The sequence below is a fragment of the Ailuropoda melanoleuca genome, chromosome 4 (assembly GCF_002007445.2).
Source record: "Ailuropoda melanoleuca isolate Jingjing chromosome 4, ASM200744v2, whole genome shotgun sequence".
Classification (NCBI taxonomy): Eukaryota; Metazoa; Chordata; class Mammalia; order Carnivora; family Ursidae; genus Ailuropoda; species Ailuropoda melanoleuca.
Genome location: NC_048221.1, coordinates 56,913,290 through 56,932,504, shown reverse-complemented (window position 1 = coordinate 56,932,504; position 19,215 = coordinate 56,913,290). Strand labels below are relative to the sequence as shown.

Sequence of the window (19,215 nt, the reverse complement as noted above, 5' to 3'; positions counted from 1 at the left end):
CATTACTATTCCTTTATAAAAAAAAATATTTGTATAATGGTGTTAATTATCTTGTTTCATTTTTGTTGTGGCTTCTTCTGTTTAATTTTTAGTTTATTTTCTGCCCTTCAGAAGTTGATTTGGGGATAGGGATCCAATATGTTGTTCGTTTTTCTGTTTGTAGCTTACATTACAAAGGCCTTCCTCCCCCAGTACCTATATTTTTAGGACTAGTACCTCTATGATTTTATCCCCTGTCATTAAATTGTTGCTCCATATGACCCCCCTGTGATTTATTTATGTGTAAGATGGGAAGTACAGACCCTCCTCTGTTTGTTTGAGCATTTATGCTCAGTTTTACCATCCTCCTTTCTGGCGGCCTTGCTACCCACCACTTCCCATCCCCACCCACTGCCCCAGTGGCACACCGCTGCCACTACTGCCCAGTAGCTCCCCATCGTCACCCCCGTCTTCAATGTCCTCCAACTTCTGCTGGGGGGGCAAAGAAGAGCAAAGGCTGAGAGAAGGGACGCCCATCCTTTGTTTTTTGAAAACAGCTCTAGTCCTTCAGCCACCTCGATGTGAGGAGGACGTAGAGGCATAGCCCTCCTCCCACCGCTGCATGGCTGCAGGATATGACTGCGTCCTCCACCTCGCTGGTGTTGGCTTCCTTGCCTTGGCTCAGGTTGTGTCTGAGGTCTCACTGGATTCCAGCAACCTGGGGCCCACCCTGATCACAACAAAGGAAATCAGCTGTGGTTCAAAGCCAAGATGTGACTTTAGAGAATAAGACTACTGATTTTTCCGGGCACATGAAGAACACACTGCCAATAGCCCCCTTCTGATCCATGGTGACATTTGAGGTACAGAAAAAGGTGACACCCTTGGGGGACCCCTTTGCCCCCTCTGCTGTCACTGCCGGAGGTAGGCCTGCCATCCTTCTTGTCCCCCTCACAAGGAATTAGGCCTGGTGTTTGGGAGCTCCTGCTCAGAATACCCATGGTGGGCCAAAGGAGATGTCCATGATTATCTGTGCCATGTGCTTGGGGAGACCGTGGAGGGGAAGGACTCAGAGGGAGCATCGCTAAATGCCCTTGTATTAATCTATGTATTCATTGAGATTATGTATAAGATTTCAGCTGATAAAACATTTCTACAGTTTAAAAGATAACAATGAAAAGAACTGTGTGCAAGTGGGTAAAGGAAATAAGATTCAGAATTACCATTTACCTTTACCACATGGCCTACCTGTGGGGCTGTTCTGGTGGAAGAGGGGAACAGGAGGGGGGAGTCCCCCAGGTAGGAGCACTTCCAGTGGCGGCAGGAGGGAGAATGTGTCCTGTGTGGGCTGGGCAGAGGAGGCAAGGCAGAAGGAGGCCTGAAGGGTGTTCCTGAGACCTAGGCCAAGGGTCTGGGGTAAAGGTGGCTGGTGATGATAAGTAGCCCAGATGCGTGTTGGGGGTGTGATGGGCTCAAGAAATCAGTTTGGGTTTCACTGTGGAGGGGGGATACAGAAAACCAGAGTGGGGAAGAGATCAGCCAGACCCTCAGGGGCACCGTCAGGGAGGGCCCCCAGGGAGAAGCAGCCTTGCTTACATCACCAAAAGCTGTTTCTGTCTTAGACTCACCTGACTGGGTCTAGGTTCAGTTCTCACCTCCCTGTCCCTGTGTCACTTGTGGAGTGATAGCCCTCTCACTAGAGCACACAACACTACAAACCCTTTCTTGCCCTCAAGTGACAGGTTGAAGGGGGAGGTGCTGGCATTCCTACACCTGGGCTTGGGTGTTATACAGCCCACATGGCCACCCTGATTCTACTGGTGGATGTGGAAGGCAGCCATAGCCAAGGCCTAGACAGACAAGAGGACTGTGTGTGGCCCATCCAGCCCCCAGTCAGTGCTGAGCACCTGGCTGCTGCAAAGACATCTGGGGGCCATGGAGATCCCGCTCGCAGGGCTAGGGGATATGGCAGGAGCCCCAGCTTTGAGAAGCAGCGACAGCCAGGCCTTTGGAAGGCCTCCCCCAAGGCTATGGGGATAAGAATGAGTCACTGAGGGCAGGTGGGTAGAGTGCTGTGGCCCGGGCTGGATGTGAGGGAGGCTGGCAATGGAAGGTGTGTTCATACGCTGCAAGGTGAGGGGGCAGCTGGAAGGTGACACAGCATGGCCCAGGACAGGCTCATCTCTTTAAAGTGGTTCAGAGTAGATGGCCCGGGGCCTGCCTTCCAGGTTACATGGATACCAGGCTGCATGAGCAGACATCTAGTGGGTCAGGAAGCTATGGTGTGTGTCCCGAGAACCTGTAAGGTCGAGCCCCAGAGACTTCATTATTAATGGCCTGGCTACCGCAACTGATTTATGGAATCTCTGCTTCCCACTCAGTGTTAGGTGAGGACCTGTGCAAACAGAGGTAATAAGCTGTGGTTCCTGCCCGAAGGCAATCACACTCCTATAGGGGGGACAGCTCTGCGGAGGTCCGGCCACCGCTGCTCAGCTCCATCACAGATGGTGCTCAGTGCCGGCATCCTCCTAGGTGAGCAGGGTCATGAAGCAGAGACCATGCGGGATTGGGAATGCTTTCTTTTCAGGCAGGGGGACAGGAGGGGAAGGAGGCAGGTGGCATGCTCACAGAGGACGTCAGTTGACACAGGCACCTGTGTGCTAGCAGGAAGTGCGCCATGGGCTGGGTGTTGGGGGGTGCCTCGGCTGGGTCCCTACAGAAGTGGTGCTCGTGTAGTGCCCTCAGGGATGAGGGCAGAGGGTATTCCAGAGAAGAAAGGGTGGGAGCCAAGGTACAGACTAGGGAGCCATGGCCCACAGTGCATTCTCTTACCTCCTATTTATTTAGCACCTGCAGTGTGTGCACTGGCAAGGACTGGGAATAAGTGAGCACCGAGAGGAGTTTATAGGCCAGAGAAGAAACAGAAGGATGGCCCATGACAGCTCTGCATACTGTGGATCAAGTGGGCAGGCTGCAGGCGGCATGGATACACAGTAGGCCCACAACCAGTGTTTATAGCACCGCCATTTCCAGCACAAAAGAACCTTGATCCTCCTGACAGGCAGGGGGCTTTGCAGCAGGTAGGTGTGGGGCTGGGGCAAGCAGGCAGATGGGTCTGCCAGGCAGCCTGGTGACCAGAGGCCTGTTGTTGACAGCAGGGATGTGGAGGCAGAACCGAGTCATGTGTGCCAAGACCCAGAGGCCCAAGAGAACCAGTGTGTTCAGGAGACAGCAGCAGGTCCCCCATGTTAGAGCAGACAGTGGCCAGAGGGTGACAGGAGACCCCACAGGGAAGTAGGGCAAGGGCTTTGAGCACCATAGGACAGGCTCTGGGTTCCATCAGTAGGAGACAAGCTGGGACTGGCTCATGCTGTCTGAATACTTGTGAGTCACAATGAACAGAGTGGAAGGTAGAGCGGAGGGACTAGGGAGATGCTTGGAAGCCAGCATAGTCTGGAGACAGGTGGTAGGGAGTTGGACTTAGGGCGAAGGACACAGAGAAGTGAGAACAGGTTTTTAAAAGATTTGGGAGCCAGGGTAAGTAGAATGCCACCCTTCACCTTTGTGGACCCACAGGGGAGCCTTATTTCCCTCCTCCAGGCAGCCTCTCTTTTTTCTGGTCCCCCTCAACCGACAGGGGTGATCCCTGGGCTGCATCCTGTCAGTGCCACGTGCGCCCGCCACCAGTTTATAACTACATATTTGTCGATCCAGGTGTTTCTGCTCTGCTATGTTAGGGGCTGCATGAGAGCAGGGAGCCCCCACACTGCCCCTCATAGAAACCATGCCCGTGCTGACGCACGCACAGATGGAAAATGGGTGGACAGACTGACAAGCACACTCATGATGGCAACAGCTATGACAAAAATAGAGTTGGGGGGCTGGAGTAAAGCCAGGTGGGCACCTGAGAGAAGCCAGTGAGCTGATGGACAAAGGGGACAGGGTAGGAAGGGCCTGAGAGGAAGGGGTTCACATCCTTCAGCGTCCAGTTGGGAAAACCAGCAGTTTGTGTATTCTGGGCAATAAGGGTTCTATATGAGATCCAGAGGCTGATGCCAGCTTTGGAAGAGAGCGTGAGGTCAGGACTACTGCTGGAGGTCAGAGGACAGACTTGGTAGATCTCCACCTCAAGCAAGAGTGGTGGGGAAGCAGTTGGAATTCTCTGGAATCTCTGAGAGGCTCCATCTGGCCATTGTCTCCTCCATGAGCTGAGTGGTCGTTGGGAGCTGGCCAGGAGCTGCTGCAGGTGTCCTACCCCACCACACCCACCACTGCAAAGGCTTTGCCTTTTCTCTGCTCTTCCAAATCCCACATGGTTCCTCTGGTTAGTACACTGTAGCCTGGAACTCTTCTGGAAAGGGCTCAGGTCTGGGAATTGGGCAGGGCTGTGACTTGTCTGTGCACTCTCAGGATAATTCCAGTCGAATGTCTCTTCATCAGACTTCTTACTTATGCAAACCAACTAAGACTTGACCAGACTGCCCAGTGTCTTAGTCCTAGGGATACCTTGGCTGGTTGACCACCACCAGATATTCTTCTCTCCTCTTTCAGTGGCTGGCTCCCCTGGGCTCTGTGGCCAGGGACACTGCCTGGACTCCTCCCATGAGCTCAGGGAGCCCATTTCCACAGCAGCATCTCCCACCTCAGTCCTGGCCTATGAAGAACAGCCACCACACACCTTCCCAGGTGCTGGAACCTCCTCACCACTGTGTCCCTCAATGCCTGTGGGACGCACTGCCAGGGATGGGTAAGCAGGCCATGCATCCTAAGTCCGAGCCCTGGGTCCCTTTCTCTGCAGCACACTGTGTGCAGATGCTACGTGACAGCCTCTGCCAGCTGTCCCAGCTGACTTGTCAGTCAGCACTCTATCTCCCCACGGCACATTCGTCCCTTCCTGATGTGTACCTCACTTCACCCCTTGCAGTCCTTTGATGTGAGTATGTCCCCTCCACTGGCCAGTGGTATTCTCATCTCCTAAGGGCCAAGTGCTATTGCAGGTCTGGAAGCAACCAGAAATGGGAGGTCTGATGTGACTGAGTGTTCCCTGGAAAGGGCCTGCCCCAGGATCTTCAGGTAGCAGGAGGCTGACCTCCTCTCAAGACTGCGCCATTAAGAGGGCGCTGGTGGCTTAGGTGCCACAGGGAAGGCTGGCCCTGCCTCTGGGCCTTATAGACACAGGCAAGTGGGGGTCTTTGGGGGCAGGGCCGAGGCTTTGTCCCTTGAGGGTCTGGTGCACTGTAGGCCCTCAGCCATTAGTTGCTCCCTGACTGAAGGAAGTGTTCTTTGTTTACTGGCAACAGTCAGCGGGGTTGAAGGCTTTGTGAGAGGAGGGAGAGGTGGGGCAATAGGGGGCAGGTGGCTTGTGTGAGGAGGAGGTTGGTTCCCAATGAAACATTGCTATGAGGTTGGGCGGAGTGGGTTCTGATAGCCTTGATCATGGGTATATATGGCAGGGGCTGAGCACAGAGCTAGAAGAGCAGGACTGGAAGGCTGGCCTTCCTTCCATGGGAATTCTTGGACGTCCAGCTAGTGTGGGCAAGGAGGTGGGCTGGAGGGCAGACCAGAGGGAGGGAGGTCAGCCAGCCAGGACATGACTGAGGTTGCCCAGGTGAGAGGTGGCAAGGGCTCAGGGAGAGAAGGGTGGGGAAGGGATGGGCTATCGAGGATTAGGGGTCCTGGAGGTCTTCCACGCACTTCCTGATGCTGGCTTCCCGTCTGGTGAGTGCCCTGCTGGCAGGGGGTGAGCCCTGAAAGCCTCCAGCATCCCTGAACACGGCCAGCTGTGCACTGTGCCCCAACCGTGCAGACCCCCCATGCCAGGGCCACGGCCGCTGAGGCACCATGCTGTGGGTCTCTCATGGGCAGAAACAGCACCAGAAAGCTCTTCGGCCCCAGGTGGTCTCAGTGTGGCCCTCCTCAGACACGGTGACACTGCCGGTTCCTCCCTCGTCACAGACACCCAGAAGGTACCAGCCCGTATCCAGCCCACACGGCCCACGACTCAGGAGGGGTCCTCGGGGGCAGGCAGAGAGGCAAAGGTGTATCCTATCCTCCATTGTTCTTTCAGCAGAGGAACAAAGCCACAAGTGGCCCTTCCCCACTGCGTGTGCATGTGAAGTGATAGTCCCGGGAAGGATCCCGTCACAGGCAGCCTCTCCTTCACTAAGTGGCAGCCAGGGGCCAGTTTGTGTTTCCCTTCCTCTTGGGAGCAGAGCCCTCCCTTGGCTCTTGGCGGAAGGGCCATTTTGCCAGGCCCTGGCTCTTGGAATATCTGCCTCCCGCCTGAGGGATGGGGGCAGCCGGAGGCCAGCATCGAGCAGCTGATAGTGATCCCGCGTGGCAGGTTGATCGATGGCAGGATCTTTGGGCTCCACTTACCCGGGCTAAATGGCACATCGTCGATAGCAGCCAGTTAACCAAGTCCTTGGTAACCAGCTGGTCTCGTCAGCGCCTCAGCCCTAGCCGCGGTTAAAACAAAAACCTCTCCTGAACAGCTAGATTGGACCTGACGAAGATGAATGTCTAATTCACTTGGAATCTCCTTACTGCTGCCTGTAATAAAAAGCCCGCTCCATATATTCACCCCCTGCCAATGTTTCTCTGAAATTAAATATCAGGAGGACATATAATAGCCCAATTCCACACCAGGCCAATATTATCAGATTGATGTCAGCAGTGATAATGGAAGAAGGATAAGTTGATGAGATTTCATTTATTAAATAAGAGCACACAGAGGTTTGGGACTGTGCATGTGAGGACGCTGCGCACGCCCAGACGGAAAAGCCAGCTGGGTTCGTTCACAAGACCCCCCTGCCAGCTCCGACGTGGGGTGACTCGGCCCGCCCCCTGGCACAAGCACCCACAACAGGAGGTGGGGCCCCGCCCTGCCCCAAGCTGGCTTCCCTGGTGGGACTGTTTGCCTCCTTTCTTTTCTCCTTCCCACCTTTCCCGGGGGCTCTGCTGTGTGTCACCAGCTTTGTGCAGCCTCACAATCCTCATCTCCCTCCCTCCCTTTTCCTCCTGTGGGGGCATGCCTCATAGCCCTCCCCCTCGCCCGCCCTTCCCCGCTCCCCACTTTGAGTTGACAACTTCTAGCTCCATTCCAGAGCCCTGCCAACCTTGTAGTTTGGGGCAAGTGTCTTTCATTTCTATTTGTACCCTTGGTTGTTTCTTCTTTGTGCATTTTTTTGGAGTTTTCCAAGGGCCAAGTAGAGCTAAAGTGGACCCAGCGTGGAGAGCAAGAGCTGTGCAGCCAGAACACACCAGGCTCTTATCCTGGCTCCATGTCACCGCTGTGTGACCGTGGGCAAGTCACTTTACCTCTCTGGACTAGTGTCCCCATCTGTACAATGGGACGGTAATGCCCAGCTCACAGGTTGGCTGTGGCTATGCTTAGGACCTGGCACGCAGTAGGCCCTGGCAGGTATTGGTTTCAGAATGACCAGGACCACAAGCTCGCCCAGATGTAATCTCAAATGAGACCAGATTTCCCACCTGTTCAGTGGGAAGCATAGCAGCGTACACCTTGTCTTCGCCCCCTTCCCCCCCATAGTCTGCTCCTCAGCCCAGGAGCATGGGGAGGAGCTCTGTGGACCTGGACATGAATGAGAGCTCCCCCACTCGTCAATTAGGTGAAGCCAGTCAGAGGTACCCAGTGCTTCTCTAACTGGTCACCACACCGGGGTGGCAGAGATGAGACTGTGTCGACCACGGCGCCTGGCTGGTCACTGAAGTGTGGCTGCTGTGGCCAAGGAGCCCTGTGTTGCTGAGGGGCACACATTGCTCCTGGTTAGAAGGTAACTGGTGATTCACCCACCTCCTGCTAACACCTCCCCCCCCCCGCACTGTTCGGCACTGCCAGCTCTGCCTCCCCAGACTAGATCAGACCTTTCCTGCAGGACTGACTGCATGCCTTTCCCAGAGCTGCTGTGACGAAGCACCAAGCCCAGGAGCCTGTAAACAGGACCAGCTGTTGAGCCTTCCTGCAGGCTTCTGGTGTCGCCCACAGGCCTTGGTGCTCCGTGACTTGTGGGCATGTCACTCCAGTCTGTGCGTCTGTTATCACAGGGCCTTCTTTCTCCCGGTGCATCTGTGTCCCTGTGTTTCTCCTTATAGGGACACCAGTCATACTGGGTTTGAGTCCTCCCTAGACCAGAATGACCTCACCCTAACTCTCTGCAACAGCCCGTTACATTTGCGTACTGACGCCCCCAAACATAGGAATTTGGCGGGAGACTCACTGATCCACTGGCCTACGTGTGTGTGCAGGTAGTTCTCGGGAGCCCTCGACCCCCAGTCTCATCACACTGTCTTCTCTAGACAACAGTCTTGGCTACAAGTGACAGACACTCAACCCTAGGTAACCTCAGGCAAAGCTTGTGCTACAGGAAAGCTAAAAAGTCCCTAGCTGAGAATCGAGAAGTTCAGATGATGTGAGGGTCTGTTTCCATGTGGGCTGTGGCCATGGCTGTTGGAGGCCCAGTTCTTTTTCTCCCTGCAGGGTCACGGTTTTAGCCCCGGACCTTTCACTGGGCCCATGGGGCTGTAGGGCTGTGCTAGCCCGGGCCTGGTGGTGTGGACCAAACCCCGCCTCCCTGGCCAGTGAGGTCAGAGCCATGTGGAATGACATGGAGCTACTGGAAGCCATGGTGGGTGCATCTGCTTCATCTGGTGGTCTTGCTCTGTGAATTGGGTACAATAGTAGACGAATGCATGGGACACTGCTTCAGAAAGCTGAGTTCCCTTCCCTCCTGGTGCCCCTGTGTGGCAGTCTTAGGGACGGTCTTGTGGGCCCTCTTCAGGGCACACCCAGTCACCTGCTTTCCTGGCACAGCTATGAGCCTGCCCTGGCTTTCCAAGCCCTGTGCAGAGACAGGCTGCTAGGTGTGTCAGAATCCAGAGGTATGTGTGCTGGTTGGAACAGACCAAGGAGGTTGCTGTAGTGAGGGAAGGCTACTAAAGCTTCGCCCCATGGAGGTGGGGAGCAAGACCAGAGAGAAGGAACAGACAGGAGCGCCGGGGTCTGCAGGCCATGTTTGGGATACTTCCCCATGGTTCACTTGTGTCTTGGGGGAGATGAGAGCAAGGCCAAAAGGCCAACAGGCCACCTAAGGCCTGAGACTAACACCCTCACTCAGCTTGTGAGGTGCTGGGGATACAGCCTCCCCTCTTAGGGCATTCAAGCTAGTGCCATAGTGGTATCAACTGCACGGCTAAACACAGATGATAGATGACAGTACCAGGGTGTGTGGGGGCTGCTCAAGGGCCATGGGAATGCAGTGGGGCAGCAGGCCTAAAGGAAGGCTCAGACCTGATTGCCGGTCCTGCTTGTCAGATGCTGAGTGTGAGCAAGCTGCTGGGTCACTCTGAGCCAGTTTCTTCCCTTAAGATAAAGTAAGAGAAAGTATCGTTCCTACCTTGTAAGGCTCTTCTGGTGATTAAATGAGATAATGCTTAGCACATGTTCCCGTGAGCTGTAATCACCCAAGAAAAGGGTTTGTAACTGGCTTGGTTTTTTTTAAGAAATCTGGCCTGCTTTATGTTCTGGAAAAATCACCAATTGCAGTAAAGAGAATGGGCTGGAGGTAAGGAAGAGTTTAAGCAGCTGTTGTCATAATGACGGGGACTAGGAAATAGATGAGGGGGCTTCTGGAAGACAAATCCTGGGGCAGCTTTGGTGTGGTGGGAAGGTGGGAGTGAGTTGTGGGGAAAGTCAGAGACAACTGGGCATCTGGCCAGTCTGACTAGTGTAAGAGTGCAGGACCTAAAACCAGGCCTGCTTGGTCGCTGTGGGCTGCTCAACCATCAGTGCCCACACGGGCCTAGAGCTCCACCATGGAGCATGGACTGGGAGCCCCAGTGCTGTGGGGAGAACAGGGGTCACAGCTGGAGCTGCCAGTGAGCAGAAGGAGAGGGGCTAGTGCAACAGAGTCAGAACAGGGCCTCTCAGTCTCTGGGGATAGATGGTGCTGCTGGTCATAGCAGGGCTGTGCTGATTGCCCTGAGCAAGAAGAGCCTAATAAGGCTGACTTGGGGAGCAGGGGTAAGTGCTAGATAGGGGAGCCCTGGGCAGTGCTTCTTGGAAAGGAGAGTGGCTGACAGGGAGGTAAGAGGAACACGTGGTTTGTGCTTGAAATGTTTTTCTACTTTTTGGAAAAATGAGTGTGTTGGTGAACAAAGTAGAATGGTGAAGGTATAAGGGGAAAAGACCAGTAGGAGAGACCACTCAGGTGCTGGGGGGTGAGAAGGAATTGCTGATGGAGGGCCCTACAGGAAGACCCCTGCAGATCTGGGGATGCCAAGGTGAAGCTGTGCTCTGTGCCTGTAGGGCAGTGATGGGCTGTGCTAGAGACACGAGGAAGAAGACCCTGAGACTAGGGAGGGGGCTGAGGGAGGGAAGCTGGTGAAGCAAAGAAGAGGCCAGGGGAGCTCAGGGAGGGCTGGGCCTCAGGAGGCCTGAGCACTAAGGGGGAGAGGAAGACCTTCTAGGAGAATCTTTATGGCCAGTGAGAAGGCCTAGGAGAGTCTGCTCTGAGAACCACTCAAATTTCGAGCAGGAGAGGGGCAGGGGAGGCAGGAGACAGGCAGGTAGGGCTTCTACAAACAGGAGCCAGAAGCCCAGTGGAGGGTCTGAGGGGGATAAAAGACCTCTGGCAAAGCAGGATGGTTGGAAGGGAGAGTGGTGAGTGCCATCTAGGTATGCCCAGGTAAGGGTAAGTTAGGTCACCAGGAGTGGGAGAATGAGTCTCTGAGCTGTTCGGGATTTGGAACGGATACATCTTCAGTATCCAATTTGACTGGAGGAAGGTAGGGCTGGTTTGGTTAGATGCAAAAAGGATACATGAAGAATGAAGGTAGGAGGAGGTATCTAGACTGAAGGTGGGAGAAACATCTAGAATGAAGGCAGGGGGAGACATCTAGACTGAAGGTGGAGGAAACATCTAGAATGAAGGGGAAACATCTGGGACGACTCCAGGTTTTCAACTGAGGGATAGCCATGCCTGCCACTCATCAAAGCAGGAAACTAGGGAGGGGGAGGGGGTTCCTTGGTTCTAGATGGTGAATTCCACTGAGGAAATGGGGAGTCGGTATAACATGGGATGCTTGGCATGAATACTCCAGGGGCCTGTTGGGTTCAGAAGTCTTGAGGTCCATAGGGTAAACTGTGGAATGGACCTGGGGATTGGCAGTGGGAGGAGGAGAAGTTCGGGGTTTGGAAGGAGTGATGGATGAGCCAGCTTGGGGGGTTGCATGGCAAAGGTAAAGGAATAAGGGGCCTGTGTGCCCAGAGAGGGAGGGGAGGGGAGCAGGCGACCCAGAGGTGGAAGGTTTCCCAGCGTGTGGTGCCTGGTGGTGAGAGCAACTCCCGCTTTTCATACAGTGAGTTGGCTGAGGTGGGGAGCATCCAAGGAAGGGCAGCTCTTCACTGCTGGCCTTGATGGCCTGACCGTGGTGCCGTTGGATGGGAAGGAAGAGTGGGTTTTCATTCCTGGCTAATACTTTGCCTTTTTCTAAAGTTCTTTATCACTGCTCTTGTGGAAAGAAGGAAATAGAACTCTGGTTCATGGGCAGCATGGGGTAGGGGGCTACATGATACTGAATGCCCAGAGGTCATCGTGACATTGTTGGCCTTTCTGAGGCCATCACCCCCAGCATCTGTGTGGTGCCCGTGGTCGGTCCTCCAGGGCCTGTTATCTGAGTGGACCCAGTGGTCTCTGCCACCTGCTCATCGTGTGCCCCACCTGTGGCCATCACGCCAGCCCTCAGGGGAGGCAGAGTGTGGAAGCCCTTTGTGCAGAAGAAACAACATTCAACCTGTTTCCTCAGTGATTGTGACACCACCTGACCAGAAGCCGTGCTGGTGTTGAGGACTGACCCCCGTGAGCCAAGTCTTGGGCAGCTCTGCTCAGTGGGGCCCTCCCCTCCATTTGACCCTTGACCACACAGTGGGAAGTAGCAAAGCCAGAACCTTGCCCCGGGTTTGGGGCAAAACCTGTGTTTTCCCCATCGGTCCACAGGGCACCACACTCATGGGTCTGCTGGATCCTGGGAGAAGATACACTGTGATCAGTACCATAAGACTCCTGGGGAAGGAGGCACCAGCAAGGCCTGGGTGAGATCTGAACGGGGTAATGGAAGACACTAGAGCTTGGGTTACAGGGAGAGGGACATGTTCAGAGCAGGTCCCCCCTTTGAGCCGACATCTGGAGTCCCAGCTCCAGAGCCTCCTCATCTGCACTCTTCACCAAGTGCCACGTAACACCAGCCTCCCTTCTTCAGCTCTCCTCCCACCACAGCCCGACTACTGACAGCCAGGTTGTTGGTGAGAGCAGCCCTTCACGACACACTCCGTTGTGCACACGCCTGTCTGGCCTTCATTAGTCTAGGGCCTGTGCTGTTCCCATTTGCAAGTGAGGGAAGTAAGGGCCAGAGAGGTGAGCTGCCTTCCTTAGTAACACACTCTCGGCCTTCTGACCTGAGTGACATTAACCCCCTCAAAGCCACGTGGACCATTAGATCTAAATATGGGGCAGGGAACATCCCTCAGATAGGGAAGCAGGACTTATCTAAACCCCTGGAAAGTTCATAGCACATTGTAGATGCATTTTTTGTGCATTTGCAAAGCAGCTGTTCATAAGACTGAATGTTTCTCCATATCTGTGCTGATTTGTATGCAGTGTAAACAGGGTTGCTGTGGACCAGGGCAGGGTGGAGCTGTGCTTGGTTAGAATGCACCTGATTTCATGAATGGCAGGACCCCAGACCCTGCCCTGCCTTGCTTCAGAGAAAGCGTTGTATTTGGAGAGCTGTGCTCTCACTGTCCTCCTATCCCATTCAGAGCCATTTAGTGGGCAAACGGGTGAAATTTCTTCCAGCTGACATTTGCCTGCCATCCTGTCTCCTCATATTGTTCCTGACAGATCCCAGAGGAGAGAAGCCTCTGGAGTCCCAGAGGTGATACTGGTGTGGAGGAGATGGATTTCGCCATGGCCCAGTTTCTCCTGAACTTGGAGCCCACTGGGGGTTCTGTGATGTTTGCCCTCAAAATGTAGGGGCCTTTATCCAGGGACCTGAAACTAAAGTAGGTGGGGACAGACAGAGAGGGACAAGATCTGAAACAACTCTCTACCTTTTTACAGCTGCAGAGTGAAAGCCAGAGCCCCTGTGGCAGGTCTGGGGAGGGCCAGGCCTCTCATGGGGTCAGAACTGGGACTCCAGGACAACTTGGCCATACCACCTGGCCCAGGCCCCCTGACTCCACCTGTCCTGTTTCCCTGTACGCCTCTGCCTCCACTGAGCCTGGTACTCCCCCAACCATGGATGCCTGCAGAGTACCTGCCAGCTGCTGGGCTGCAGCCAGAACAGGCACTCATGGGGGTGATGGTGGGGGTGATGGTGGAGGGTGCTGCCTTGGGAGGTACAAAAAGGGGTGCAACAAAGCCTGTGACCTTGGGAGCTATAGCAACAGAGGGAGCAGGAAGAACCACAAAAAGATGTGGCCTCATGGGCTTCAGCCTAGCAAGGGCTGGAATTGGGAAGGAACAAGCTGTGTCTTCCTCAGAATGGAGAACCAGAGAGTAAAACAAAGAGGGGAAGAGAGCTGAGATGGAGGGCAGAAAGCAGAAATCTCTGCATTCCCAGTGTCCTCCGGAGAACATCAGAACAACTGGAAGTGAAGCAGTTAGCATAGTTGTAGAGAGATGAAATGCCCATCAAAAGGCTGAAAACCGGGGCGCCTGGGTGGCTCAGATGGTTGAGTGTCTGCCTTTGGCTCAGGTCATGATCCCAGGGGCCTGGGATTGAGTCCCGCTTCCGGCTCCCTGCTCAGCAGGGAGCCTGCTTCTCCCTCTCCCTCTGCCATTCCCTCCACTTGTGCTCTCTGGCTCTCTCTCTCTGTGTCAAATAAATAAAATAAATAAAATTTTTTTTAAAAAGGCTGAAAATCCATTTTGAAAGACCCACAATTAGACGCCTCCAAGTCAAAGAGTTTTTAAATATGAGAATGGAGAGACATCCTACAAGCATTGGAGGGAGTCAGGTGGGCACCCCAATGACCCCAGTTGTGGGCAGTGGCAGACAGAACCTAGTAAAGGGGGTCCCAGGGTCCAGAGAAGGAAGGAATGAACCCTACGAGCCCATCTGCCTCCCCTGTGTAAAGATGGGAGGCTAGTGCTGAGACAAGACCCTGGGTGTCCTAAGTAAGAAATCTCTAAGACCTCATCCATGCCATGTAGACACAAAACAGGCCCTGATCTCAAGGACTAGAGTGGCATGGTACTAGAGGGCCAGCCTCAGTCCTGTGGCTGCATCCTCAAAGCCTAATGGAACCACACATTGTTGGCGAAGAGCCAGGCCAGCGTGGCCTCAGGAGCCATCCTTTCTACTCCCCTCCTTCCCAGGAGCGGGAAGGCTCCTTCTCCCACCACATGTTTACTTCCCTTGCACGAGGCAGCAGGCCTGAGGATGATAGTAGCCAACGCATGGGGATGGTGCAGGGGAAGGAAGGGGGCCCCGGGCCCGGCATGGCCTCATTGGTGGCACAGCAATAGCAGAAGTGCCACCTCCAAGCTAGTAAAATGAGACCAGTAAATACTGCGTATCTCACCTGCTAAGCTTCTGAGCATTCCGTTGCTTGCTGTTCTTATCTGATGAACTCGGTTTATTTGAGTTCTTTTGAAATAATAATGGTGCTGCTCCATTCCAGCACCGACTGCATGGCTGGATTTCTAAACTATAGAGACACTGGGCTGGGAGAGTTATGAACCTGAAAGTCTCCCCACTGTGTGACGGAGGCAGAGCTGCGTCAAGCATCATAGTGATGGTCTTGCTACTGAGAACCTTCAGGAGTAGCTTTCTGTATTTTTACAGTTCCCACCAAGTGCCCTGGCCATGGGTGGTATTTATTCTGAAAGGCCACTCAGGTGTTGGGGGTCCATCTCTGGTAGCAAAGGTTCTTGCGTGGACCTGGCCTGAAAAACCAATCTGTGGAAACAGTGCAACCAAACCCACATAAACAAATACATCTGCCCCCTTTCCACTTCCCAGCAGGTGACATTGGGCAGGTTACTTAATCCTCTGTACCCCAGTTTCTTGATTTGCACCAAGGGATGAGAAATCATAGCACGTACTGCACAGAGCTGGAGGAGTCTGCGAGTAGGATGATGCCTGGCATGCAGTGTGAGTGTGTGCAGGCATGTGCGTGCGTGTGAGACACTGAATGCGTGCATGCATGCATGCGGGAGAGAAAGGGGAAGGGAGAGGGGGCAATGGAAGATGTCAGGAAGGAGACAAACTAGTCAAAGTCACCCAAGGATGCTGGTGACACATTTTAGCATAATCTTTATTTCACTTGGGTTTTATTTCATATTTTAGAAAAGAAAACATACTCATTTTTTGTAGGTTCTGAACCTACTTTGATAAAGAAAGAAAAGAGTAAAGCATCCCCCCAGTACTGCAGAGGTCATCTCTAGGAAGTGAGGTTCTAAAAATGTTATATATTTTTTTAGATATTTCTATACTTTTCCAGGTTTCTTCATTGTGCATGTATTAGGTTTTGAAATCAGATGAACAACTTTGTATGAGAAAAGAGTTACAGTGTGTGTGATCACATGGTCACAGTAGGGTGTACCCCTTAGGCGGGAAGAGTCCTACGTGGCAGCAGGTAGGGGCACAAGGGGCTTCCAGCTGGCCACCTTGGCCCCTCTCCCCTTAGGGCTAGAGCCAGTGTGGACCCCAGTCCCCTGGGCGTCTGCTGCTGTGTGACAGTGCTCAAGCCCCTGCGTCCCCCGGTCCTCCCCCCAGGCCCACCTGCTCTCTGTCCCCGCAGGCCCCGCAGGATAGAGCCCGTTTGCTCGGGGCTGCAGGCCCAGATCCTCCGCTGCTATCGTGACCACCTACAAGAAGTGCTCCTGTGCTCAGACCTGGTCAAGGCTTACCAGCACTGCGTGAGCGCTGCCCACAAGGTAAGGGCTCGCCCTGCCCTCCTGCCCGAGCCGCTGGGCTCTTGGGTGCGTGAGGGCAGGGAGCGAGTGCTGGAGTCTCTCTGCCTCTTTGCTAAGTCAGACATGCTAACCTCAAGCCTCTGTGCCTTTTGCACAGTGACAGTCTCAAGCTTTCAATTTCCTCTGTCACTTCCCTGTTCAGATGTTCTGCCTTGCCGATCCCATGACTGCTCTCAGATAGCTGGGTTAGGAAAAGAGGGCCCAGGGCACTAGACCCCACTAGGCTGGGTCCAGGAGCAGCTCCGAGTAAGCTCTGGGTCCCATGTTCAAAGGAGCAGCCACCTGGTAAAGGGCACACATGTGCTACCCATTTCTTACCCTTCGAGCAGTTGAGGGTGGGAGCTCAGAGGAGGGCCCATGGTGTAGGGTAGGTGTCCCAGAAAGGGCAGGGACAGCCCTAGAAGGAAAAGAGCTTCTGGGTTCAGGGAGGTGGAACTGTGGGTATGGCCTGCCTGACTGAGTGAGGGAGCGAAGCGTACCTCTCAGCCCACCCCACTTCTGTGCTGGTCTGAAGGGGCATGCTGGCACATAGCCTCTGGTGAGTGAGAAGGGGTCACCGTGGTCCCAGGTCTTACACACTCCCCAGCCCTCCTGCAGGGCAGCAATGGGGTATCCTAGATGTCTAAGTTTGGCAGTGGGCCTCCCCTGAGACGTGGTCCCAAGGTCTTGCCCTCCTTCTGTGACCCTCCCAGCCAGCTCCCAATCCTATCCTCTCACCTCCCACCTGTTCCTCTTCTAGACAATTCCATCCCCCTTCCCAGGCCCAGCAGTTCACTTCCCAGGCTGGACCTGGCCCCTCCCCATCATTCACTTGGGGCACCTGGCTTGGACCTCCCAGAGGGCTGGCGTGTTTGTTCAGAGGGCTGTAGGATGGGGCCTTCTTCCCGTGGAAAAGCCCCTTTTGCCTGAGTAGGAGACAAGCTGCTGTAGGTAATGATGGTGGGAAGGCTGAGGTCAGAGGTCAGGTGGCCCTCGGGCTAGGTCTGGCAGTCTCCTCAACAGCCCGGCCTCACCAGAGCCCTCCTCACTTCTCTGTCAGCGTAGGCCCTGTGGGGTGAGGCTGCTGCAACGCAGGCTGCCTCTCACGCACAGAGTGCGGTGTGCCTGTCTGGGCTTTGAGGCCTGCAGCCCGGAGCGGGCTGTGGGACAGCCCAGAGCCCAGCAGCAGCTCTGCGCGGCACCAGGTAGGTGTGGAGCCTGGGTAGGAGCTCACGTTTCCTCCCCGCTGTGGTCCATAGAAAGCTGTTTGCTCCATTTCAAGTTGAGCAGGAAGGGTACTGCCAACAGTCCCCGCAGAGCGGACTGGAGCTGGGCCAGGCTCCCTGCACCATCCCACATGGCCGTGGGAACAGGTGGCCCTCCTGCTGCCCTTTCTATCTACCGAGGTGTTTGTGAAGGCTTGCACAAGAACCCTCGCCCTGCGGGGATCAGCGGGCCATTGCCCCTGCTTGCGTACCATGCACCTAACTTTCTACTGAGGGAGAGACCTGGGGTCCTGCTGTGACCCTCTTTATTCCCCACAGAGCCCTCTGGCACCCCCCAGCCCCGACCATCCTACCTCTCTTCCTTCAGGCCCCACAGCCACAGGGTTTTCAGCCCCTCCCCCAGCAGAGTGTATCTTTAACGAACACATCTCACCAATATATCTTCATTGCACCGAGGCAAAAATGTGATTACGAAGGAAGACAGATTGCATTTAACTCCAGTGTGTTCTCTGTAGCTCTCACACGCCTGAGAGAGGCTCTGGGGCACTGCCAGGCCTGGCTCCCTCCTTCCCGGCCCCCACCCCCCTGGCGTTATTAAAGCCTAAATTGGAGACTGAGCAACTGGCAGCAGCAGAGGCCGGCCCTGCTCCCGCTGCGCCGTGTCTGCAGCGTTCCCTCGGAAGAAGTGTGTTCCGCCGACTCCTGCAGGGCTCAGTCCCCAGACACACACACTGCACTCTGTGGGTGAGATGCAACAAGTGTTGCTGCCCTTTGCATCCCCTGCCTCCGAAGGCTCCTCGTGGAGCCAGGGATGGGCCTAGAGCATCTCTGATCGTGATTTGCTTCTAGAAGCCCCAGGTGGCAAGAACCCTCATCTCTGGCAGACAGGGAGGAGGTATCAGACGGAGGCCTACCTGGTCAGAAGCTGGGGTGGGAGGCACCTCCCCAGAGCTCCTGCCAGCACCTGTGTCGTGCCTTCCAAGCCCGTGGATGTGGGCAGTGCTTCGGAGGCAGGTTCCAGCAAGAAACAGCCTGATTGTGAGCACTCTCTCTGTCTGGTTTCACGTAGAAAATTCTGAATAGTTAAGTAAGAAAACAGGGAGACATTGGTGGGGCAAAGTAGCATTGGGCTGAGGCCTGCCTACCTGTAAGGGGGGTCAGGGAGGTCAGATGGATACAGGGTCAATGTTAGCAGGCTGCTGCCGGCCTGTGTTGAGGGGGCACAGGGCATGGAGGCAAAGAGACCCAGTCGCAGGTCTCAGGGACCAGCTGGGAGGCACCCTCTCCATTAAGCAGTCACACTCATGGGGCATCCCAAAAGCCGGGGGCCCTCTTGGAGCCAAGCCCTGAGGGATGCACAGATTTCCCGGCAGAGTGGGCCATGACTGAACTATGACCTGTTCTCCTTTGTAGGGGTGAGGAGCGGCCCTCAATCCTGGCTGTGGAGGTGACTTGGAGCCCTGAAGAAGGAACCAGTTATGGGACCACAGTCTACGGCCCCCTAGGCCACAGCCATTTCCTCCTGGGAGCCTGTGGATGCAATGTGTTTGAGAAATAGAGTATGTGCTACTGTCCGAAAACAAATAAAGCAAATGTCTTTGTTTTCAGTCATTCTCTCGGCTGGCAGGCAGCCACTGCTTCCTCCTGTCTGTACGTACCTGTGCTGGACCATGGCGATGCAGGCTGAATGAAACAGGCTGTTCCCCTTGGGGAGCACCCAGCCTAGCAGGGGAGACAGATGTGGAAACCCACAATTATGCTGCAACAGCAAAAGGCCGGCCAGAAGCAGGTATGAGATGAAATGAGGGGAATGCAGTTCTTTGTAGGGATGGAACAGAGCGAACGGGCCAGTTTCCCGACAGAGGTTCTGTCTGAGGTCCAGTGTAGAAGCCGGACGGAGGACTTGCTGGGCAAGCCAGAGGCTTGGGTGAGTGAGACCCTCTAGATGCCCAGCTCAGGGGGCACAGAGCATGCACAGCTGAGCTTTGCAGAGAGCAGAGTGGGGGCTGGGTGGGGTAGCAGGGATGCCA

At 54.8% G+C, this 19,215-nt stretch overlaps 1 protein-coding gene across 2 annotated transcripts in view; it reads left to right on the top strand.

Moving 5' to 3' along the window:
• CHCHD6 (coiled-coil-helix-coiled-coil-helix domain containing 6) overlaps positions 1-18,792 on the top strand; it is a 238,782-nt gene extending 219,990 nt beyond the window's left edge. For both annotated transcript variants that reach the window (XR_002143494.2, XM_011229722.3), the window contains 2 exons: positions 15,806-15,941; positions 18,599-18,792. Coding sequence is in view for 1 of the 2 variants with exons in the window: in XM_011229722.3 (XP_011228024.1) it covers positions 15,806-15,941; positions 18,599-18,604 (142 nt within the window). In the remaining variant the exon portion in view is untranslated. The remainder of the gene's footprint in view (positions 1-15,805; positions 15,942-18,598) is intronic.
• The last annotated feature ends 423 nt before the right edge of the window (positions 18,793-19,215 follow it).